At 48.0% G+C, this 26,098-nt stretch overlaps 1 protein-coding gene across 2 annotated transcripts in view; it reads right to left on the bottom strand.

Annotated features, from left to right (window-relative positions):
- The window catches only part of SORL1 (sortilin related receptor 1), a 117,529-nt gene that overhangs the window by 82,098 nt on the left and 9,333 nt on the right, over positions 1-26,098 (bottom strand). For both annotated transcript variants that reach the window (XM_038754102.1, XM_038754103.1), the window contains exons 2-3: positions 13,962-14,078; positions 2,728-2,853 (exon numbers count right to left, since the gene is read on the bottom strand). In XM_038754102.1, the coding sequence (XP_038610030.1) occupies positions 2,728-2,853; positions 13,962-14,078 (243 nt within the window). The remainder of the gene's footprint in view (positions 1-2,727; positions 2,854-13,961; positions 14,079-26,098) is intronic.

The following is a 26,098-nucleotide window of genomic DNA, read 5'->3' as shown; positions in this document are numbered from 1 at the left end:
TAGTAAGCTAAGCGCTTCACAAATGCTATTATTATTATTCTTTAGACAACAAAGCCTCTTGGCCTGGAGGGAGTTGTTGTCATAGTTTTATCCAACAAATCACCCCCTCTTTTCTACTAGCAGGGGGGAGCCTGAGCTATTATCCTATCCCCTGACTGACACTGTTTAACTGTCTGATTGAGGGGGTATTAGGCTGCTTCCCACACCCATGGCCTAGTTCTGGAACCACAAGGCACAGGACTATCTGGGACCCTACTGAAGGCTCACCTCCTCCATGAGGCCTTCCCAGACTAAGCCCCCCTTTTCTTCAGATCCCCCTCCCTATCGCTCCGACTCGCTCCCTTTGCTCTACCCTCCCTTCCCGCCCGGCAGCACTTGTATACAGATGTACATAATTCTATTTATTTATATTAATGGCTGCTTACTTGTTTTGATGTGTACATATCTATAATTATATTCATTTATATTGATGCTTTTGATGCCTGTTTACTTGTTTTGATATCCGTCTCCCCCCTTCTAGACTGTGTGCCCGCTGTGGGCAGGGATTGTCTCTCTTTGTTGCTAAATTATACTTTCTAAGCATTTAAAACAGTGCTCTGCACACAGTAAGCACTCAATAAATATGACAATGAATGAGTGAATGACTCCAAGCTGCTCCTCCTCAGAGCACCCTTTTCTCTGCTAGCTTGAAAGCTCTTTTAGGGCAGGGATCATGTCTACTTACTCTACTGCATTGTACTGTATTGTACTATTCCCCTAATGATCTGTTCCATTATTTATATCAATGTCCGCCTTCCCCCTTTAAACTCTAAGTTCATTGGGGGCAGGGGATACGTCTACCACCTCCGCTATACTATATTCTCCCAAGGGCTGCACATGGTAGGAGCTCAATATATATCATTGATTGATTGATTTCCCAACCCTTGAATTGGGTCTGTTCTCCAAGCACCCCACTTGGCCTCTTCAGGGTAGCAGCCCAGAACTGGGCAGCAGGCTCAGGATGGTTCTGAGTGGGGTCCCTGATCCCTGTAAGAGATGGGTGGTGGGAGAGGCTTGAAGCTGATGGTAACTTTGCAAACCCCTTTTGTCAAGGCCCCAGACAGGCTCCGTCGGAGCTTGGAGATAAGTCGAGATGATGTCAAGCCCCAGGGGTCTGGTGTGGTTTTCTCTTGGGAAATGTTTGTGAAATGGGCCTTCCCCAGAAAGGCAGTCTCGAACACAAACTACAGGCCTTCAGTGACAGGGGAGTGCCTCTGGGGGATTAGAAACTCCCTGTAAAGGGGACTACCTCACCCCCCCCACAGGCTGCATCCAGGGACTGGTCTGCTCTGCCTCTCCATCTCTGCACCTCCAGGAACCTTCACTTTGGATCAGGCCAGACCAGGGCAAAGTGAGCCAGACTTCTCCAGACAGCTGGCTGGAAGTACCTCACCAAACCTCTTCTCCCAAGAACCCTTTCTGACTTCTGACTAAATCCACCCCCCACCTTCAATTTCAAATTTCCCTCCTTTTAGGGGGCTCTTCATCTCACAATTTCCAGGACCTCCCCTCTCTCAAGAATCATTCCAACCAGAGAAGCAGCATGGCCTAGTGGAAAGAGCACGGGCCTGGGAGTCAGAGGACCTGGGTTTAGATCCTGGCTCTCCCAAATGTTGGCTGGGTGGCCTTGGGCAAGTCACTTAACTTCTCTGTGCCTCAGTTCTCCTGTTTTCCCTCCTACGTAGATTTTGAGCTCCATGAGGCACAGGACTGTGTCCAATCCAATTAACTTGTATCTACCCCAGGGCTTAGAACAGGGACACATAGTAAGCGCTTAACAAATTACCATCAAAAACCAAAAAATTTACAAAAACCCCTACCCACTTCCCTTCCTATGACTCCCCATGGCCCCTTCTCATGACCCTCTAGACCGTAAGCTCATTGTGGGCAGGGAATGTGTTTGTTATTTTGTTGTTTGTACTCTCCCAAATGCTTAGTATAGTGCCCTGCACACAGTAAGCATTCAATAAATACGATTGATTGATTGACCCTCCATTTCCCAGAATCCCTTGTGGCCCCTCCTCACCCAGCTTCACTTTCCAGAATCCCTTGTGTCTCCTCCTTAACCAGCTTCACTTCCCAGAATCCCCTATGGCCGTTCTTCATGCCCCTTCACTTCCCAGAATACTCCATAGCTCCTCACCATGTTCCTTCACTTCAGAAAAGTAACCGCAAGCCTGAACAGGAAGGTCTGTCCCTGGCCCGAGTTCTGGGGACCAAGGGGGAAGGGTGCCTTTGCAAATCCATGTCAAACCCTCTGCGTCAGCTCTCAGCCTCAGCATGTGACATTGCTGAATCGAAGGGGGTCTGTGTGTGCCTCAACAATCCCTGATTCCCAGTGCTCAACCCCCTCCACAGTCTTCCCGGTCCCACAGAAATGGTTCACTCCAAACCAACCCTCCCGCCCAGCAACAGTTTGCCAGAGGCCTGTCTCTGAAACAGACAATTAAGCCAGGCCATAGGGAGATAGAAAAACAGGTCAGGTGCTCCTGGCCCACCGCCCTGGTGGTTTGGATTTCCCTTTCCACATGCAGTTCTGGGCCCATGACAATACACCACAATGAGTGCCAAGGCCCCTTGGATTCTCTGAAATCACCCTGATTCGTTCATCCCCACCCTCCTTCTCCCTCCACAAAAAAACCTCCTCCAGGGGCTCTCACCAGCCACCTACCCACCCTGTTTCCTCACCCGCTTGTTGTCCGCCGGACTGTGGTAAAATTGGGCGATGACCGCATCACTGGAGTTCCCAGGGCCAAAGTTAAATCTCCCCGTAATCTTCTGGAATGATTTCCCGTAGTCGTAGGAGACGTAGACCTGAGAGACCGGGGAGGAATGGGGAACTGTTTATGGTACAGCAGGAGTATGGGCACGCCGTGTTCCCAAGCCACACATCTGGGGCCTCCTGGACACACGAGAAGCACACAGGCATCAACTGGTTCACAAAGTACAGGACAGCCAGCCCATTTTGGGGTCTCCCTCCCTTCCTTCCTCTCTCTCTTGCTCGGGCAAAGGTGGGGGGGGCGGGCAAGAAGCCAACATATCCCAGTGGACAGAGCCCAGACCTGGTAAATCAGCATGGTCTAGTGTATAGAGCCAGGGCCTGGGAGACAAAAGGACCTTGGTTCTAATCCCAGCTCCACCGCTTGTCTGCTGTGTGACCTAGGGCAGGTCACTTCACTTTTCTGGGTGTCAGTTACTTCACCTGTAAAATGGGGATTAGGAGTATGAGCCCCATGGGGGACCTGGACTCTGTCTAACCTAATTAGCTTGTGTCTACCCCTGTGTTAAGTAAAGTGCCAGCCACATAGTGAGCACTTAACAAATACCATTAAAAAAAAAAGTCAGATGATCAGGTTCTAATCCCAGCTCTGCAGCTCATCTGCCATAAAGGTAGGGATTGTCTCTATTTGTTGCTGCATTGTACTTTCCAAGCACTTAGGACAGTGCTCTGCACACAGTAAGCGTTCAATAAATATGATTGAATGAATGAATGAATACTGTGCTCTCCCAAGAGCTTAGTACAGCATTTCTGCATACAATAAATACTATTGAATAAATGAATGAATGTGACCTTGGTCAACTCACTTAACTTTTGTCTGCCTCAGTTTCCCAGGCCCATGCTCTTTCCACTAGCCACACTGCTTCCCTAGGATACATTTTAAGAGGATTTAGGGGAAATGGGGACGGGGAGGGCACAGATTTCAAAGAGCTAATAGGTAACAAAGTCTACATTTGGGGTCAACCCTGGTTGGAGATCCTCAGGTCCTGCCAGGTCTGGAGGAGAAGTTCAGAAAACCAGGGGGTCTGTCTCCTCTGTGGCGTGGACCCCTTTGGCAATGGAATCTACTGGGGTCCATCACGAGAGGCAAATGTTTTGACATCACTGATTAATCCAGTAAAAGTGAGCAATTTGGAAGGGGAAGATGGAATACGAAGAGTTGGGTTATACAGGCATACGCCATGATCCAGCGGGCCTCTGGGCCTTATTAATAATAATAACAATGGTATTTGTTGAACGCTTACTATGTGTCAAGCAATGTTCCAAACACTGGGGTAGTTACAAGAGAATCAGGTTAGACACAGTCCCAGTCCCACACGGGGCTCACAATCTAAATCCCCATTTTACAGATGAGGTAGCTGAGGTACAGAGAGGTGAAGTGACTTGCCCAAGGTCACACAGCAGACAAGTGGCAGAGCTGGGATTAGAACCCAGATACTTCTGATTCCCAGGCCCGTGCTCTATCCACTAGGTCACATGGCTGTATCACGAATGGCTGTACCATGAGGTATATTTTCCCACAGGCTTAGATGTTACAAATTGAGATCCACTCCAGAACCTCTAGAAAAGTGAGATAACTTCCCTTTACATTCATTCATTCAATAGTATTTATTGAGCATTTACTGTGTGCAGACACTGGACTAAGTGTTTAGGAAAGTAAAATATAGTAATCAAGAGGGACAATCCCTGCCTACAACTAGCTCACAATCTAAGGGCATGGCTCAGTGGAAAGAGCAAGGGCTTGGGAGTCAGAGGTCATGGGTTCTAACCCCGGCTCGCCACATGTCTGCTGTGTGACCTTGGGCAAGTCACTTAACTTCTCTGAGCCTCAGTTACCTCATCTATAAAATGGGGATTAAGACTGTGAGCCCCACGTGGGTCAACCTGATCACCTTGTATCCTCCCCAGAACTTAGAACAGTGCTTTGCACATAGTAAGCACTTAACAAATGCCATCATCATTATTTTTATTACGGGGGGGGGGGGGGACACCATGACGACAGACATCAATACAAATAGACATCAATATGAATAAAATTACAGAAAAATATGGAATGCTTTTCACCCTACATACCCTTACTCTAAAAGTCACTACACGACTGTTGAATGCAGGCTCATGTAATTCCAAGGGGAGCGAGACAATAGTAACGTTAGAGTTTTCCATCACAAATTTGAAAAAGAAATTTGCTCGAAAATGCTGAAAACCCCAAACAGAAAGCCACCCCCTGACACCCTGTATCACATCCAGCCTCAAAGCAAATAGTCTCTGTGCAGCTGTGGCTAGAATGGAGAATGAGGACTGCAAACCCACAAAGGGGAAGTGACGGGGTGTGAGAAGTGGGGGGGTTGGGGGGGAGGGGCAGTGGTAGCTGTGGCCAAAACTCAGGTGGAAGACTGTAAACTCGTTCATTCATCCGTATTTATTAAGTGCTCACTGTTTGTACTAAGCACTTCAGAAAGTACAATACAACAATAAACAGTGACATTCCCTGCCCACAACGAGCTCACAGTCTAAAGCGGGGAGAGACAGACATCAGTACAAATAAATATAATTAGATCTATACATATATGCTGTGGGGCTGGGAGGGGGTGGAAGCGCAAAGGGAGCAAGTCAGAGTGACGCAGAAGAGAGTGGGAGATGAGGAAAAGTGGGGCTTAGTCTGGGAAGGCCTCTCAAAGAAGATGTGCCTTCAGTAAGGCTTTGAAGATGGGGAGAATAATTGTGGACAGGGTATGTGTCTACCTACATTGTTATACTGTACTCTCCCAAGCACACAGCACAGTGCTCTGCACACAGCAAGCACTCAATAAATATGACTGAGGGATTGAAAATTTGAAGTTTAGTACAGAGGACGCCCCGGTGGGCGGGGAGCCCACAAGGGACAGTGTCAGGAGCGAGAGAGGAAACAGCTTTATCAGTGCTTAGAACAGGGCTTGGCACATAGTAAGCGCTTAACAAACACCATCATTATCATTATCTACAGGGATTGGGTGTCACTTTGGATAAGGGGGTTACACACCCTAACACCCTGGGGTAAATTAGCAAGCAGCACAGAACACATCCCCAGGTTGCATGAGTCATTCAATGGTTGAACTTGGGGCATGCCTGAATTGGAATCCTTGGTGGGGAAGTCTAGGAAAACCTAGTAGGAGGGGAAAGGAAGGGAACTGACAGGAGCATGGTATCATATAGTGGCAAGAGTACAGGCCTGCATGTCACAGGACTAGACCTCTAATCCTAGCTCGGCCACCTGCATGTTGGGTGATTTTGGGCAAGCCACTTCAATTCTCCCTACCTGTTTCTGCCTTTGAAAGATTGGGATAATAAATCAATCAATCAGTACTACTATTGAGCGCTTACTGTGTTGAATAAGCACTTGGGAAAGTATAATACAAGAGAGTTGGCAGACAAGTTGTCAGAGAAGCCGCACAGCCTACTGGAAAGAGCACAGGCCTGGGAATCAAAGCACTTAGTTTCTACTCCCAGTTCCATCATTTATCTGGGCAGGTTATTTAAATTATCTGTGCCTCAGTTACCTCATCAGGAAAATGTGAGTTCCATGTGGGACATAAACTATGTCAAACCTGATTATCTTATACCTACTCCAGCATTTAGTACATTGACTGGCACATAGTAAGCACTTAAATACCATTAAGAAATAATTCACACAAGGAGCATCCAGTATAGGGGCTGAGGGGTGGGGAGGGGGTGGTTATAATACCAGTCTTTCCCTATCACATTTTCTGAGGTCAAAAAAAAATGCCAAAATCATGTGAAAACAGCTTTGGGAAAAACAGCTCTATAAGAAACCACAGTAAGTGCTCAACATAGTAAAGTGCTTAACAAATACCATTAAAAAAAAATGTCAAGGAACTGCATTACTAACAGATCATTTGGTTACACTGGGGTTGTTCCTGAGCAGTTCATTATAAAGAGGCCTTGTTAAGCACTTACTAAAAATAATGCCTACACACTTATTAACCACGCACTATGTGCCAAGCACTGTACTAAGCGCTAGGATAGATACAAGAAAATCAGATAGGACACAGTCCCTCTCCCTCATGAGGCTCACAATCTTAGTAGGAGGGAGAACAGGTACTAACTCCCCATTCTGCAGATGAAGGAACTGAGGGACCAAGAAGTGAAGTGACTTGTCCAAGGTGACACAACAGACAGGTGGCCAAGCTGGGAACAAAATCCAGGTCCTCTGACTCCTAGACTCTTTCCACTAGGTCACAGTGAGGGTCAACTTTAGAGATTTCATTACCTCAGTGGTTCCAGACCGTTAGCCAGGAAAGAAAGACTCCTTCTTATCTGACTTTAATCCTTAATGCTGTGGCTTTAATCCACACCTCTTGTTCTACCCTCAGGGGGAGATTAGGAAGAGCAATCCACCATCCTTTGGAAAGAAACCCTGTGCAGAGATCTGGTCTTCATTCTTCAATTACGTTATTTATATCAATGTCTATTCATTCATTCAATCGTATTTATTGAGTGCTTACTGTGTGCAGAGCACTGTACAAAGTGCTTGGAAAGTACAATTCAGCAAGAGACAATCCCTGCCCACAACAGGCTCACAGTCTAGAAGGGGGGAAACAGACATCAAAACAAGTAAACAGACATGAATACCATCAATACATAGAATTATAGATATCTACACATCATTAATATAAATAAATAGAATTACAAATATGTACATATATACACAAGTGCAATGGGGTGGGGAGAGGGCTAGAGCAAAGAGAGTCTATCTCCCTCTCTAGACCAAAAGCTCGTTGTGGGCACGAAATGTGTCTACCAATATCCACCAACTGTTATACTGTACTAGCCCAAGCGCTTAGCACAGTACTCAGTACACACTTACTGTGTACCATATAAATACCATTGATGATGATGAACATACCCTCAAACCTCTCCATATTCCCACTGGCGGTGGAGCTGGTGCTCAGAGATGGGAGTTGAGGAGGGGCTGGGTGGAGGCTGTATTTAACTGCAGAGGGTGAACCAATTCCTGGTCTCTCAACCTTTCAGGCTCCTAGTTAGCCTGGTGCCCACTAGGACCCCTGGATCGTTTTCTGCTGTCCTCCCACACAGTCTGCCCCTCCTCTCTCTGCATCCAGTACCTATCCAAGTGCTTTCTTCTTTCTCTTCCTCACTTGTCCTTATTGCTCGACTCTGCCTCAATCCGCCCAATTCTCTCAGGGCCCTGATTCTCTGTCCCCTCCCCACCACCTTCCCTGCCTTCCCTGTCCAAAAGCCGTCATCCTCCGAGCCCTCTCTCCCACCAGGCCCCGGAGGCTCCCCGGGGTCCAGGACTGACCCCAGCTGTCAGAGGCCCTCCAGGTGACCCTCTCCAGTTGACCTGCTCCAAGTGACCCACTGGACCCCTGGTCTGGGAAGCGAGACCGCCCCCTCCGGACCCAGATGGCTGGCCACCAGCCTAAGAGCACCCAGATGGTCTGGACTGCATTGGGTCTGTTTCTGTAGGAATGAGTCACATGGAAAAGAGCCCAATGAGGTCAGGATTCCCCCCCCCCCTCCGCCCAACCCCAAGCCCACCCCATGTTTGGTCACCCTCTGCCCGAGGGCAGACTGGCCAGGCTGACCAGGCCCCCACCCTTTTCAGCTTGCTCTCCAGCATCTGATCCCCTCCCAGCTGTTTACATATGGATTTTGCAATGATGTTATCCCTGACATTTGCTGAGTCTCAAAACTAGACCCGAGGAGGCAGCGTGGCCTAATGGAAAGAGCATGGGACCGGGAGTCAGAAGACCTAGATTCTAATCCCAGCTCTGTCACTTGTCTGGCCTTGGGCAAGTCATTACACTTCTCTGTGTCTCAGTTTTCTCATCTGTAAAATGGGGGTTCGATAGCAGTTCTCCATCCTACTTTGTGAGACCCATATGGGACAGGGATTTTGTTCAACCTTACTATCATGTATCTACCCCAGCACTTAGGACAGTGCTTGGCACATAGTAAGTGCCTGACAAATAGCACAATTATTATTAATTATTGACTACCTGTTCAGTGTTTGACCTGGGGCAAGCCACATAGAGGTCTTCCCTGGCTAAACCCTCCTTTCCTCTTCTCCCACTCCCTTCTGCATCACCCTGACTTGCTCCCTTTGTTCATCCTCCTCCCAGCCCCATGGCACTGATGCACATATCTGTACTTTATTTATATTAATGTCTGTCTCCCCCTCTAGACTGCAAACTCGTTGTGCGCAGGGAATATGTCTGTTTGTGTTTACTATCGTGCTCTGCATACAGTAAGTGCTCAATAAATACGATTGAAAGAATGAATGAATGAATGAACTTGACCTCTATGAGTCTCAGTGTCCAAATCTGTATAATGGGAATAAAACACCTGCTCTTCCCACCTATTAGACTGAGGACCCTGGGTGTGGCGGTGAGCGTGCCCAACCTGACAATACACTCCTACCTCAGAGCTTGGCACAGTGCTTCGGCACATAGGAAGCACTTAGGAAATATAATAATAATAATAACGATAACAACAGTAACAATAGGGACTATGATTCCCTTAAAATACTTTTACTCCAGCTACTTTAGCTCTTTCCCATCTGTAAGACTCTCTTTCTTGTGCCCACCTTCCCTCTTCTCCCCATCCCCAGCTCTAGGAGGCTACTGAACTGCACTTCTAATTCATCCTTAGAGAAAATCTGGGCTCACTACATCATTGGCCCGGTAGCAGGGCCTGCCTCTAAGTCCTAATGTATTTTGCATTAATTTTTCACCCCCAAAACACCCCCATTCTACTAGAGCTTTAATGTAGTCTGGATTCAGCCAGAGCACATCTCTGCCACCTGTAATCATTTATTCAACACCACGGAGTGTGAAGAAGTCCTTTCGCAAGCTCATTTTATCACGCATTTCATTACAAACGGTTTACCATTACAATTCTCTCAGAGCCCTGAGATTCTGAGAACCCATCCGGAAGGGTGGATGGGCAAAGCGGGATCCTAGAACTAGGCAAGACAATATCACAGACTTGCAGGTGCCCCTAGGAATCAAGAGACATGGGTTCTAGTCCTAGGTCTACTATAAGCTTGCTGTTTGACCTTAGGTCAGTCACATAACCTCTCTGGGCTTGAAAAATGTAAAATCCTGTAAACTTCCTGCTCCTTCACTACAGCACAGGAGAATTAGACGAGACTGTCCCTACGTGAGCAAAAGGAAAGGTGCTGCCTCATTCCAAAGTAATGTCATTGTAAGATAAACTTTAGCAGTTCCACAGCCCCAAAAAGAGCACTTATTAGTACATACTGGATGCAGGATACTGAATTAATAATAATAATAATGATGGCATTCGTTGAGCGCTATGTGCAGAGCACTGTTCTAAGTGCTGGGGGGGGTTCAAGGTGATCAAGTTGTCCCACGTGGGGCTCACAGTCTTAATCCCTATTTCACAGATGAGGTAACTGAGGCTCAGAGAAGTTAAGTGACTTGCCCAAGGTCACACAGCAGACATGTGGCGGAGCCAGAATTCAAACCCATGACCTCTGACTCCAAAGCTGGTGCTCTTTCCACTGAGCCATGCTGCTTCTCTAATTTGAGAACCCACAGCAGAAGGAGACTGGGTATTTTGCTTTCGCTGTTCTCTCCCAAACACTCAGTACAATGCTCTGCCCTCAACAGGCACTCAATAAACACGTTTGATTGATTTACAGCACAGACCCTACCCTTTAGGAGCTTTCTTATGCTATTAAACACTCACTTTGTGTTAGGCACAGTCGTAAGCACAGTCCAGGCTAATCAGGTTGGACACAGTCCATGACCCACCTGGGGGCTCAAAGTCTTACCCCACTTCACAGATGAAGTAGCTGAGGCTCAAAGAAGTTAGCTCAATCAATCAATGGTATTAATTGAGCACTTACTGTGGGCAGAGCACTGTGCTAAGCATTTGGGAGAGTACAATATAACAGAGTTTGTAGGCGCATTCCCTGCCCACAAGATCACCCAGCAGACAATTGGCAGAGCCAGGATTAGAACCCAGGTCCTTGCCAGTCAGTTGGTCATATTTAGGAGTGCTTAGCACTGTTCTGAGTGCTTGAGTACGACATAGCAATATAACAGACACATTCCCTGTCCACAACAAGTTTACAGTCTAGAGAGGAACTTACAGTCTTGAGTCCTTCCAACTCCCATGCTCTATTCACTAGGCAACGCTGCCCAACCCGATTTACTCACATCCACCCCAGTGCTTACTACAGTGCCTGGCACATAGTAAGCACTTAAATACCACAACTGTGAGAAGCAGCATGGCATAGTGGATAGAGCACGGGCCTGTGAGTCAGAAGGTCATGGGTTCTAATCCCAGCTCAGCCACTTGCTGTGTGACCTTGGGTAAGTCACTTCACTTCTCTGGGCCTCAGTTACCTCATCTGTAAAATAGGGATTGAGACTGTTAGCCCCACGTGGGAGGGACTTTGTCCAACTCGATTTGCTTGTATCTACCCTAGTCCTTAGTACACTGCCTGGCACATAATAAGCGCTTAACAAATAAGACCACCATCATCATCATCATTATCATGATTATCATTATTAATAAACATGCCCAGGGCTACCCTTTCAAATGACCCAGAAGCCTGAGGAGTGTTGACCAGTTACTCTCTTTGGGTCAAATTCGGAGCTGGAGTGCAGGAGGCTCTGACCATCCCCAGATCACAATGAAGTGTGTCATCTGGTGTTCCTTTTCTGCCTGAATTCCCCAGAGGGCCTATGTGAGCTGGGTAACAAATCTAGGAATGGGAAAGGCCAATCGGAGCCTAACTGGGCTGGGTGCCAAGGGGCAGGCCTGACTGCACCCATGAACTTGTTTACGGGCAGCCTGTCGATGTGATACAGGGATCTGGCGTGGCTCAGTGGAAAGAGCACGGGCTTTGGAGTCAGAGGTCATGGGTTCAAATCCCGGCTCCGCCAATTGTCAGCTGTGTGACTTTGGGCAAGTCACTTAACTTCTCTGGGCCTCAGTTACCTCATCTGTAAAATGGGGATGAAGACTGTGAGCCCCGTGTGGGACAACCTGATCACCTTGTAACCTCCTCAGCACTTAGAACAGTGCTTTGCACATAGTAAGTGCTTAATAAATGCCATCATCATTATTATTATTATTATTATCTGGCCCACATCCTCTGGGGAAAAGTGACATCATGGGGACCAATTCTTGGCCTTAGCTGCAGAGGAAGTTAAGCCAGCGTGGCCTAGTGGATAGAGAACGGGCCTGGGAGTCAGAAGGACCTGGGTTCTAATCCCTGCTGTGCCTGTTTGCTGGGTGACCTTGGGCAAGTCGCTTTACTTCTCCGTGCCTCCATTACCTCATCTGAAAAATGGGACTAAGAGTGTGAGCCCCAGGTGGGACAGGTACAGTGTACAACTGGATTAGCTTGTCTACATGTTTTGCTTCTCACCTGTCTACGTGTTTTGTTTTGTTGTCTGTCTCCCCCTTCTAGATTGTGAGCCCATTGCTGGGTAGGGACCATCTCTATATGCTGCCGACTTGTACTTCCCAAGCACTAAGTACAGTGCTCTGCACACAGTAAGCAGTCAATAAATACGATTGAATGAATGATTAGCTTATATCTATCTCAAGATGGTACAGTGTGTGGCACCACTGAAACATAGTTGCCACAGTTTTCTCTATACATAGGCTCATTGTGAGCAGAGAATGTGTCTATTGTAATATTGTACTTTTCCAAGGGCTTAATACAGTGCTTTGCACTCGTTAAGTGCTCAATAAACATGACTGAGTGAATGAATGAATGCATATTTCTACCATGTCTTCTCAGTGTGTGGCAGAGAAGGAAGGAGGTATAATATACCTAATTATACTCTACATATACTCCCCATTTCCCTGCAATTTCTTTTAGCATTTGCACTGGCAGAAAACCTCCAGGGGTATTTGGGTTAGCAGAGGGAAAACTTCCGGATGTTAGATGGTGTAACACTAGCAGAGAAGAGGCATCTATTTCACACTCTTACATGTGTCCGGTTGCTCCAATTGGAGCAGATCCAGAGTTGAAGGTGTGACTGAGGATATCATCAATAATAAAAACGGTAGTTCTTTTTCTTATGGTATTTGTTAAGCACTTACTATGTGCCAGACACTGTACTAAGCACTGGGTTAGATACAAGCTAATCAGGTTGGACTCAGTCCCTGTCCCGCATGGGACTCAGTCTTAATCCCCATTTTACAGATAAGGTAATGAACGGAGCCACAGAGAAGTGAAGTGACTTGCCCAAGGTCACACAGCAGACAAGTGCAGAGCCAGAATTAGAACCCAGTTCCTTCTGTCTCCCAAGCCTGTGCTCTATCCACTAGGCCACGCTACTTATGTACATATCTGTAATTTATTTATTTATATTGTCTGTCTCCCCTCTACACTATAAGCTCATTGTGGGCAAGGAATGTCTCTGTTTATTGTTATATTGTACTCTCCCAAGCACTTAGTACAGTGCTCTGCACACAGTAAGCGCTCCAAAAAGACAACTGAATGAATGAAGGAACGCTCGTCACTGTAGTATGGGTTAGACATTTTCTATGTCTAGAGAAGCAACGTGTCTCAATGGAAAGAGCATGAGCCTGGGAGTCAGAGGTCATGGGTTCAAATCCCAACTCCGCCACTTGTCAGCCGTGTGACCTTGGGCAAGCCACTTAACTTCTCTGGGCCTCTGTTCCTTCATTTGTAAAATGGGGATTAAGACTGCGAGTCCCACATGGGACAACCTGATTACTTTGTACCCCAAAAGCGCTTAGAACAGTGCTTTGCACATAGTAAGTGCTTAACAAATACCATTATTATTATTATTATGTGCCAAACACTGGGGTAACTACAAGATAATCAGGTCAGACACAGCCCCTTTCCCACATGGAGATCACAGTCTAACAGAGAAAGAGAAAACAGGTAATGAATCTCCATTTTACAGGTGAAAAATGAAACGGAGGCACAGAGAAGTTAAGTGACCTATGTGTGTACGTGTGTGTGATGGTGCATGTGTGGATATGAATCAGTAGCCCGTATCCCCAATCCACATCAAACAAGCCCATATGACCAAAGGGAAAGACTGCCCCACCAGGCCGGGGTCTAAGTCCCCCCAGAACTAGGGCAAAGCTCGGGTCCACTTACGTCGCTGCTTTTCTGGCCCAGCAGAGCCAGGCTGTCTCTGGCCAACGCCACAATCACATTGCTCTTCTCTCCGGCCCAATGCACCACCATCTGGTTGTGGGAGTCATTCAGGCTGACCTGCAGGAGACAAAAGTGTCAGACAGGTTAGGTGGGTAAGGAGGGGTAGCTAAGTAACCCCTGCACCCAGGTATTCACTCCTGGCCCAGTCTCCCCCTGCAGCCACCTCGGTTTCTTTACTTCTTGGGTTTTGGGGGGAAGAACCCACAATTGACCAAACAAGCACTGTACCAAAAAAACGCTCACTTAGACTCTCAGCTCCTTCTTTTTTTTTTCTTTTTTTTTTTGCTTAATGGCATTTGTTAAAGTGCTTACTCTGTGCCGCGCACTGTCCTAAATACTAAGGCAACAAGATAATCAGTCAGTCAGTCAATCGTATTTATTGAGCACTTACTGTGAGCAGAGAACTGTACTAAGAACTCGGGAAAGTACAATATAACAATGCAACAAACCCTTCTCTGCCCACAACGAGCTCACAGTCCAGAGGCTGGACACAGTCCATGTCCTACGTGGGACTCATAGTTTTAATACCCATTTTACAAGATGAGGTAACTAAGGCACAGAGAGGTGAGATGACTTGCCCAAGGTCAGACAGCAGACAGAAGGCAGAACTGGGGATTAGAACCCAGATCCATCAGACTCCCAGGCCCGTGCACTAACCACTACACCAGACTGCTTCTCCTTGTGGGCAGGGATCATATGTACCATCTCTGTTGTATTGTCTTCTCCCAAGCGCTTAGTACAGTGCTCCAAATACATGAAGCACCCAATAAATATCACTGATTGATTGGTCATTTTAGTGTTAATGAGGATGATGATGGACTCTTCCATCAGGAATGATGGACAAGCCTTAGTCCTGAGGCTTCTAGGGTAAAGAACCTGTTCAAGGAACTGATAGCGGTTTGCAAAGCATCACCTGTGTACAGTGGTCCTTGCCCGGCAAGTTCCCACCAGGGCGGATGGAGTGTCATGAGCGAGGAGGCGGGCAGGGGCGCCGACACACACTGACAAGTGCTCGCAGAGATTCTTTACGTAGAGGACCCATATGTGGCCGAAGTGACCCTAACACTGAGAAGTAGCGTGGCCTTGGAGTCAGAAGGACCTTGGTTCTAATCCCCACTCTGTCATTTGCTTGCTGTGTGACCTTGGGCAAGTCACTTGACTGCTCTGTGCTTCAGAGACCTCATCTGTAAAATGGGGATTAACACTGAGGGCCCCATGTAGAACAGGGACTGTGTCTCCCCTGATTAGATGGTATCTACCCCAGCGCTTAGATCAGTGCCTGGCACATGGAAAACACTTAAATACCATAAAAACAAAAAAATCAACCAATCAGTTATATTTCTTGAGCACTTACTGTGTGCACAGCACTATATTAAGTGCTTGGGAAAGCACAATATAACAATAGGAGAGTCAGTAGACACATTCCCTGCCGACAATGAGCTTACAGTATAGAGGTATCTCTGTAAACCAAACATCTCTTGTGCTACTCATGTACCCACAGGTGAAAGGATTTTAGAAGGACAAGTTATGGACCTTAAAGGCTGAAGAAAGGTCAGGATAGATTTATGGAGGAGAGACCCAGAATGTCATTAGCGGCAGGAAAGTCAGGGACATAAAATGGTCCATGCCTGACCAGGGGGCTGGACATTTAAGTGGGCAGCAGCCCTTGGTGCCTCCATTGGATGGCACCAGGCACTGGTTTGGTTCGGCATCTCCTATCCTCGGAAACAAGGGCAAAGGGAAAACAATCTTGCCCGGATGTTTCAGAGGTCTGCTCGCCAGCCTCCCTGATCCCTGGGCAGAGGGAACACCAGACTGCTTCCAGCACTTCTGGGCCACTGTGCCATCAGCAGGGATCCAGGTGTCCAGGGCCAGACTAGCTTGTGCAGGCCCATAAGGGGACACCAACTGCTCTCTCCCTGTCTAGACTTCGAGCTCACTGTGGGCAGAGAACGTGTCTACCAACAACGTATGCTCCCAAGCAGCCCCACAGCACTTACGTACATATTTGTAATTATTTGTATTAACGTCTGTCTCTCCTTCTAGACCGTAACGTCGATGTGGGCAGGAATGTGTCCAACAACTCTGTTATATGCAGACTTGAGTGCATGGGGAAAATAAAGAACGGCCTAGAAAGGCAAGGAATTATTACTACTCGTCTCCCAGCCCACCAGATGTCCGGAGGCAAGGACGGGAAGTCCAAGCTGTTGGGTCAGGAGGTCTTGAGATTGGGGGCAGAGGTGTTGTGGGTTTCTCATCTAAGAACAAGCTCATTTTGGGAACCAGAAGTTGGCTGTTTCACAACAGGACAATTTTTGGTCAATGTTGTGCCACGTGCTAGCCCCACATGGGGTAAGAAGTTCCTGCAGGAGGGGTCAGACAGGCTGCCTGGGTCTCACACAGGCCTCAAAGTCCTAATTCCTATTTTACAAATGAGGTAACTACAGCCCAGAGAAGTGAAGTGCCTTGCCCAAGGTCACGCAGCAGACAAGTGGCAGAGCAGGGAAGTTCCTGCAGGAGGGGCTGGACAGGCTGCCTGGGTCCCATCCCCACTGCAGAGGGGGGACACTGAGGCAGCAGCCATTGCAGCCAGAGGCAGCTGGGTGATTATTACCTTTGGGAGTGGCAAGAGACTAGGGAAAGAAAGGAGGACTTGGACTAGGAGATGAAGGCCAACATGCTTCCCAAAGGCTCAGAGGGACGGGATTTGCTGAGCAGGCCCAGATGGCAGGGAGAAGAGGTGGGAGGGAAGGGAGGGAAGGACGCTGAGGCTGGAAAGGGAAGACACTTCAGAAAATCAAATTAGGATGGGAATGCTCAAGCAAGTAGCCTCTGTGCACAGGCTAGCTGGTTCCCTCCAATTTAGACTGTGAGGCCCATGTGGGACCGTGTCCAACCTGATTAACTTGTATCTACTGCAGCACTTAGAACAGTCCTTGGCATATAGTAAGTATTTACCTACCATAATTAAAAGCCAAAGGAAAACACATTGCCTTTGTTTCCTTTTTTCATGGTATTTGTTATGCACTTTGTGCCAGGCACTGTTCCAAGCACTGGGTAGAGACAAGCTAATCAGGTTGTAAACAATCCATGTCCTTCATGGGGCTGGGGTACAGCCAAGCTAATCAGGTTGGACACAGTCCCTATCCCACATGGAGTTCACAATCCAAATCCCCATTTTACAGATAAGACAACTAAGGCCCAGAAAAGTGAAGTGATTTGTCCAAAGTAGTACTTGTTAAGTGCTTACTATGTGCCAGGCACTGTTCTAAGAGCTGGGGTGGATGCAGAGTTGGACACAGTCCAACACGGGCCTCACAGTCCTAATTCCTATTTTACAGATGAGGTAATTACAGCCCAGAGAAGTAAAGTGACTTGACCAAGGTCACACAGCATAATGATGATAATAATGATGGTATTTGTTAAGCACTTACTATGTGCCAAGCACTGTTCTAAGCGCTGGGGTAGATACAAGTTCATCAGGTTTCCCCACGTGGGGTTCACAGTCTTAATCCCCATTTTACAGATGAGGCAACTGAGGCACAGAGAAGTGAAGTGACTTGCCCAAAGTCACACAGTCACTTGGTGTTCAGCAGCTATGGCTGGTCCCGATCCAAAGTTCTCACTGGGCCGTGGTGCCAGTCCACAAAGACGTCCAGCGAGGCCAGGCCCCCTCAGCTGACCCCAAGCCCCACGGCACGGCGGTCCATAAGGACGGAATAGGGCCCGGGGGTGGAGGGCAGAGAGAAGAGTAAGGGCAATCTGGCCAAGGCGCTTCCGGTTGCTGATGGCAGGTCGGAACAAAGACCCCGACAGGCAGAGCCTGCTGTCAAGGAGGAAGTGGGGTGGAGATGCTGCAACCTCCTTCCTCCTTCCCCTCCCCTCCCCCATCCCCCTGCACTCCCCTTCTGCCTGCCCTTGCCCAGGTCCTTGCCCCCTCAGGGGAACAGCGGTGAGCTGGCTCTCTCTGGCAGCCACTGCCCCACCCTGAGTCATGGCAGGCACCGGCCAGGTTGGGGGTCTGGCTTCTTGCCTTCCCCTCCTGGGCCGGCGGCTCTTTGTCCCAGGCTGAACCCAAGACCTCTCCCTCCCCAGGGCCCTGTCACCCGTCTCAGCCCAGACTTCCAAAAGCCCTGTGGGTCAGCCAGCCGGCCCCTCCCTTCTTCCTGTCTCACTCAACCAGCCCAGCCCACAGGTAAGGTCTCAGGTCTCCTTAGGCCTCAGGCCCAGTTCAGGGTTTTGGCTGCTGCTGCTTGACCTTCCTGCCCCTCCTGCAGAACAGGGAAAGGGAGAGACTGGGTTCACTATCCCGAAGCCGGGGTAATAATAATAATAATAATTAATAATAATTTCGGTATTTGTTAACCGCTTACTATGTGCCAAGCATGTTCTAGGCGCTGGGGAGGATACAAGGTGATCAGGTTGTCCCACGGGGGGCTCACAGTCTCAATTCCCATTTTACAGATGAAGGAACTGAGGCACAGAGAAGTGAAGTGACTTGCCTATGGTCACACAGCTGATGATTGGCAGAGCCGGGGTATGTGAGTGTGGAGGGGCTGAAGCCGGGGAGCAGTGTCTGGTGAGGAAGGGTCCTGAGCCCGGACAGCAAGGAGGCTCCCCGGGCTTGGAGGTTCCCTCCCTCCTTCCGCTAATGCCTGTGGACCTTGCGGGCAGGGGGCAACAAGCCAGAGGCCCCGTGGACGGAGGCCAGTGGATGGAGGCCCAGTGCAACCGTCCTGAGGCGGCCAGGGTTCCTGAGATGACGCGTAACGGCCCGAGGTTATGATGGGGGGCATCGGGTGCCGATATCCTTCATCACTGGAGGCAGGAAGGAACCAAAAGCCACTGAACGCTCATTACCAGCAAGAGCCTCCGCCCTCACCCCGGGAGGCTTTACCCCCTCACCAGGGACTGTGTGCCAAAGGTCTCAAGGAGAGAGAGAAAGAGAGAGACCAAGGGAAACAGCGTGGCTCAGTGGAAAGAGCACGGGCTTTGGAGTCAGGGGTCATGGGTTCAAATCTCCATTCTGCCAATTGTCAGCTGTGTGACTTTGGGCAAGTCACTTAACTTCTCTGTGCCTCAGTTCCCTCATCTGTAAAATGGGGATAAAGACTGTGAGCCCCCTGTGGGAGAACCTGATCTCCTTGTAACCTCCCCAGCACTTAGAACAGTGCTTTGCACATAGTAAGCGCTTAATAAACGCCACTATTATTATTATTATTACCAAGGGGAACCTCTCCTTAGGGGACAATCCCAGCCAACCTCCTGCCTGCACGCAGAGCCCTGCCCAACCTGAACCAGACAGATGACCCTACTCCAGGGTCCCTTCAAGCAGGGGTTCTTGCACAGCCCCTAGGAAATAATTCCCAGCCCCTACAAACCGCTGTTGCTAGGAACATGCTTCTTGAAATCTAACCTAAATCCTTCCTGCTGCACAAGTGCCAGCTGGAAAGGGCCATGGACTAAGCCCTCATTTCCTCTTCTCCCAGTTCCTTCTGTGTTGCTATTGAACTTCGATTTGCTCCCTTTATCCACCCCTCCCTCAGCCCCACGGCACTTAGGTCCATAACCATAATGAATTTATATTACTGTCTTCCTTCCCCTCTAGATCATAAGCTCACTTGGGACAGGGAACATGTCCACCAACTCTGTTAGAGTACTCTCCCAAGTGCTCAGTATAGTGCTCTGAACACAGTAAACACTCAATAAATACGATTCATTGATTGAGTGACTGATGGTGCCTAAGGGTGACCAAGGGGCAACGATAAAAGCAATCTATCACAGATAAATATGCTTCACTTGGAGAGCTAAGGAAGCGATCCAACCCCCTTGCTTTGGCTTTTCGGAAACCTGCTAATTATAGGGTGAGTGTCCGTATAAACAGCACATGGCAATTATCATTACCATCATTGTCATCATCACTTTGACATGCTTCTTTGACTTCCTTTGGGCAAGTTCAAAGCACCTTCCATGAATTCTCCCTCTTGGTCTAATGCTAGGGTCTAGAGAGCAGGTAGTGTTTCTTCTGCTTTGGCACATCAGGAAACTCAGGCTTGGTGAGCTTAAGTCACTTGCCTGGGTCAGAGAAAAGTTGTCATGGCAGCCTTGGCTCCCATGAGCCTCCATGTCCCTTTCCTTTAGTCCACTCGGCCTCCAACGCCTCCTCCTCTGAATCAGCATGAGCAGCCGGGGAAAGTCAAAAGCGATGGAGAAGAATGTCTAGCCAGGGCAGGAGCTTTTTGTTTTATGGTATTTGTTAAACACTTACTAGGTGTAAAACACTGTTCTGTTAAACACTGGGGTAGGTACAAATTAAATAGGTCTGACACAGTCCCTGTCCTGCATGGGGCTAAATATGAGGGAGAACATGGGAATAATAGTTGAGGAAACTGAGGCACAGAGAAGTTAAGTGATCTGCCCAAGGTCACACAGCAACCGACTGTGAGCCCCGCGGGGGACATGTACTGTGTCTGACCTAACTGATCTTTACGTACCCTATGGCTTAGGACAGGGTTTGACCTATAGTAAGTGCTTAACAAATACCATTAAAAAAAAATTGGCAGAGCTGGAATTAGAACCCAGATCTTCCTCTCAGGCCCGTGCTCTCTCGACTAGGTCATGCTGCTTCCCTGATCCTGGAGGAGACTGTGAATCGGGGTGGAACTGGGAAAGAAGGAATCAAAGTCCACACCCACTGGAGACAGTAAACTCATTATGGGCAGGGAATCGGTCTACGGACTCTGCTATATTGTACTCTCCCAAGTGCTTGATACAGTACTCAGCACCCACTAAGTGTTCAGCAAATACCAGTGATTGATTGGGGTCATGGAGGTCAAAGGCCCATGAATCCGCTTTCTCTCTCTCTTCCCTCTGCAATAATTCTTCCTGTGGCACTTCCTTGTGGAAACAGCATGGCCTAGTGGGAAAAGCACGAGCCTGGGAGTCAGAAGGTCATGAGTTCTACTTCTGGCTCTGCCATTTGTCTGCTGCGTGACCTTGGGCAAGTCACTTAACTTCTCTGTGCCTCAGTGACCTCATCTGCAAAGTGGGGATTAAGACTGTGAGCCCCATATGGGACAGGGACTGTGTCCAACCCGATTTGCTTGTATCCACCCCAATGCTTAGAACAGTGCTTGGCACATAGTAAGTGCTTAGCAAATGCCCCAATTATTATTTTCCCGCAGCCCCAGACCTTTGAGTCGGGTGATCTGGGGCTGAAATCGACACCACAAGTTTCTCTGTCCCGTTTCATTTTCAATATCCCAGTCACTGGTCCCAGGGCTGCTGTGGAAACCAAACAAACCAGTGAGAGCATAATCAAAAGACAAAGGGTGTCGGGCAGCCAGGCCAGGAATGAAATCTCTAACAATCACCTAACCCCTCACCTGTGATGAGGGAGGCAGTGAGGTAGAACAAATCTGGCATCGTCGGCCCCCGAGGCCCAGAAAACAAGTTTGGCCTCAGCCTCAGTTGATGTGACCCAAATACCCCATCTCAAAATCATCCTCATGGCCCCCTTTCAAGACCGTATCTTTCCTTACTTAATTTAGTAACTTCATTATTGTCTCCAGAATCTCCACCTCAGAAGAAAAGCTGAAATCTAGTTTAACTGCTCCCCATAGAGCAACTAAGTATGTCCAATTGGGTCTTTCTCTAGTTTTGTCAAAGGCCTAACATCATACTGATCTTCTCTACTCTCAGCTCCACAGAGGAAGTGGTGGTGGGCAGGAGATAAAGTCTAACACTACTGTTCCATCCCTGTCCCCATTTCACAGATGGGGATATTGAGGCAATGAAGTAGCTAGTGACTTGGTCGAGGCAGAGCTGGGATAACGTTTCTGTTACTGTTGCCTGAGATACAGCATGGCCTTTCATCCTTTCATTCATTCATTCAATCATATTTATTGAGCACACACTGTGTGCAAAGCACTATATAAGCACTTGGGAGAGTACAATATAACAACAAACAGACACATTCCTGCTCACAACAAGCTCAAGTCTAGAGGCCTAGTGGAAAGGGCTCAAGCATGGTATTCAGAGGACCTGGGTTCGAATTCTGGCTCTGTCACCTGCATGCTGCATGACACTGGGCAAGTCACTTCATTTCTCTGGGCCTCAATCTCCTCAGCTGTACATTGCGGACTAAATATCTGTACTCCCTCCTACTGAACCTCCTGTGGGACAAGGATGGTATCCAACCTAATAACAATAATAATAATGGTGTTCGTTAAGCACTTATTATGTGTCAAACACTGTTCTAAACACTAGGGTAGATACAAACAAACCAGGTTGGACACTGTCCCTGTCCCACATGGGGCTCACAGTCTTTTACAGATGAGGTAGCTGAGGCCTAGAGAAGTGAAGCGACTTGCCCAAGGTCACACTGTAGCCAAGCAGCGGAACCAGGACTAGAACCCAGGTCCTTCTGACACCCAGGCTCGTGCTCTATCCACTAGGACATGCCACTTCCCTGATTATCTTACATAATAATAATGCTGGTATTTGTTAAGTGCTTACTATGTACCAGGCACTGTTCTAAGCGCTGGGGAAGATATAAGGTAATCAGGTTGTCCCACGTGGGGCTCAAGTCTTCATCCCCATTTTACAGTGGAACTGTGGAACTGTGAGGTAACTGAAGCAGAGAAGTTAAGTAACTTGCCCAAGGTCACACAGTTGACAAGCGGTGGAGCCGGGATTAGAACCCACAACCTCTGACTCCCAAGCCTGTGCTCTTTCCACTAAGCCACAATATCTACCCCAGAGCTTTGTGCAGTGCTTGGCATACAGTAAACCGCTTAACGAATAGCACAGTTATTATTACTGTTGGTGGCCCTACCAAAAAATAAGGGTTGGATGTGGAGAGTTCCCAGGATCCTCTGGGTCTGGTGCCATTTTGGACAAAAGAGCCACTCCTGGCAGCAGTCCACAGAGGGAAGGGCTGGCCAGAATTTTAATGAACGGCCCAGAAACGGGCCTCCCCAATCTGAGGTTCAGAAGGGAGGCAGAACCAGGATAAGTCATTCTTCTTAATGAGGGGAGTGTTAATGACACCCCAGAGTCTATTCAACACCCTTCCCCACCACCCCCTGCCCACTGAAAATTAAACCAACTGGGTCAGGAATCTGACTGAGAGGTTCTTCCTGCTATTGTGCCGGCTGTCACCGAGTCCCCGAGAGAACGTGGCACAGAACCACCAAATTCAAGTCTGCCCGGACATTAAGGGCGCCTGCACTAATACCCAGACAGATGGCAAGCCCGCTGGATGAAAGAGGAGTGCAGGGGGAAGCTGTTTATGGACTTGACTGCACCTGCAATCCACATTATTTTTCAGCAGTTCAAGGACCCTTCTCAACTGCCAGGCTTCTTCCAAGGAATGATTTTGCCCATATGAGATCATCTCTTAAAATACTGAGTGGACTTCAGGCCGGAAAGGTGACGGGCACCTCCTCCCTCTGCCCTCCCCCAGGGCTCAGAACAGAGGGAGAGAGGGAAATAGAGACTGACGGGGTGGGAATGTGAGGAGGTGTGGGAGTGTGTGTGTATATGTGTATACGAGTGAACATGCTCTCTGAGGTCAGAGTGAGTCTCCTTAGAAAACCCTGGCCATCCTGGGTCCTCCATCGGACTCTGCCTGCAATCCCCTTTGCCTGAAAAAATGAAAGAGAAAAAGATACAGAGCACTCACGGCTTAGGAAGAAGTGCACGGACCTGGGCGGCAGACTGTGAGCTCGTGTGGGCAGGAATGTGTCCATTGTTATACTGCACCCTCCCAAACGTGTAGTATTGTGCTTTGCACACAGTAAGCGCTCAGTAAATACGACTGAATGAATGAATGAAAGGACCTATGTTCTAATCCAGCTCTGCAACTTGCCCACTGGGTGGCCTTCGATAACCCACTTGACTTTATCTGGGCCTCAATTTCTTCATCTGTAAAATGGGTATTAAAAAACATGTCCTCCCTCTTAGTGTGTCTGGGACCAGGACTGTGTCTCAATTGATTGTATTATATATCTGCACTACCTCTTGACACAGTGCTTGGCACACTGTAAGCGTTTAACAAATATGATTGTTAATAATGATAATAATAATAATGATTGCGGTGTTTGTTATACGTTACGTGTCAAGCACTGTACTAGGCTCTGGGGTATATACAAAATAATCCCAGACTGAGCCCCCTCCTTCCTCTCCCCCTACTCCCCCTCCCCATCCCCCCCCGCCTTACCTCCTTCCCCTCCCCACAGCACCTGTATATATGTATATATGTTTGTACATATTTATTACTCTATTTATTTATTTATTTTACTTGTACGTATTTATTCTATTTATTTTATTTGGTTTATATGTTTTGTTTTGCTGTCTGTCTCCCCCTTCTAGACTGTGAGCCCGCTGTTGGGTAGGGACCATCTCTATATGTTGCAAACTTGTACTTCCCAAGCACTTAGTACAGTGCTCTGCACAGTAAGCGCTCAATAAATACGATTGAATCAGGTCCCACATAGGAATCATGGTCTAAGAAGGAAGACAAACAGAATTATTATTATTATTATTTTATTATTATTATTTGTAAGGTCATCCTCTAGACTGTACGCTCATTGTGGGCAGGGAATGTGTCTACCAACTCTTATAATGCTTAGTATAATCCCCCAAATGCTTAGTACAGTGCTCTGAACACAGTAAGTGCTCAATAAATATAATTGATTATTATTATTATCATCATCACCAGCCTTACTCTCATAAAACCTCAGAATGACATATACCCTCCTGCCTCATTCACCACTCAAATTTAGGGGAGAATCCCATTGGGTCTCCTTTAGAAACATGCACCGGTGAGTTTAATTAAATCCCAGCTTTGGACATAAATCCTGGCGGAGGGCCCTGGTGCTGAGAGCCGGAGCAGGAATGGCTCTGGAGAGGACTGGGCCAGGAGTGTGGAATGTTCCCGAGAGATACAGAAATGGCAGGCCAAGCTGCCTCGGTCCCCACGGCCCAGCTGAGCCCGGAGGGGGAAAAGCAGGGCCCGTTCGCACAGAGTGAAACAAGGAGGGAAGATAGAGTGTCGAGGAGGGAAGGGTTGGGGGATGGGAGGGAGGAAGAGTTGGAAAGGTAAACACCGAGATGCTTGAAAGGGTTCGGGCTCTGTTTACATCTCTGGTCACTGGAGACAACGGGCACGTGCCAAGGGCGGCACCGACAAAGACCCCGCCTGGCTGCGGGAGGAGAAATCAAGGAAGACCCTCAGTTACGGAGGGGAGGGGAAATGGGGGAAGACCCCTAGTTACGGAGGGGAGGAGACCCCAAAGTTGCACCACCTTTTGACACAAAGTGAATTCCAGAAGCAGAACACACGGTGAGACTCTCAGGGGTTTCAGGCAGAGCCAGAGTCGGGGCCACAGACCAAGCTGGAGTGGACAGCTGCTGAGTCCGGGCGCATCCAAGAGGACAGTGAAGGGAATCTCTGCTCCAACCCCTCCCTCTCTGAAGATGATGATGATGATGATTCTGGTATTTGTTAAGTGCTTATTACATACATGCCAGGCACTGTCCTAAGCACTTGGGTAGATACAAGCTAATCATTTTGGACCCCATCCATGTCCCACATGGGGCTCATGGTCTTAATCCCCATTTTACAGATGAGGTAACTGAGGGTCAGAAATGTTAAATGACTTGCCCAAGGGCTCACAGCAACAAGAGGCAGAGCCAGAACTAGAACCCAGGACCTTCCGACTCCCAGGTCTGTGCTCTATCCACTAGGCCATGCTGCTTTTCAATCAATCACTCAATCTACCAGATTTATTTGTTTATTTTAAATGGTATTTGTTAAGCACTTACTATGTGCCAGACACTGTACTAAGCGCTGGGGTAGACACAAGATCATCAGACTGGACAAAGTCCCTGCCCCACATGAGGCTCACAGCATTCCTGAAGCTCTTTTAACGTTACTTTGGCCATTTTTTGTCCTCAAAAGATGTGATAAGGAAAGACTGGCTTTACATTTCTCCACTCTATATTGGATGTTTCTCGTTGGCTGTGATTTTTCTTTTTTTAAATGGCATTTTTTAAGCACTTACTATGTACCA

This window comes from Tachyglossus aculeatus, chromosome 11, assembly GCF_015852505.1.
Source record: "Tachyglossus aculeatus isolate mTacAcu1 chromosome 11, mTacAcu1.pri, whole genome shotgun sequence".
NCBI lineage: Eukaryota > Metazoa > Chordata > Mammalia > Monotremata > Tachyglossidae > Tachyglossus > Tachyglossus aculeatus.
This window is presented reverse-complemented; position numbering and strand designations above follow the sequence as displayed.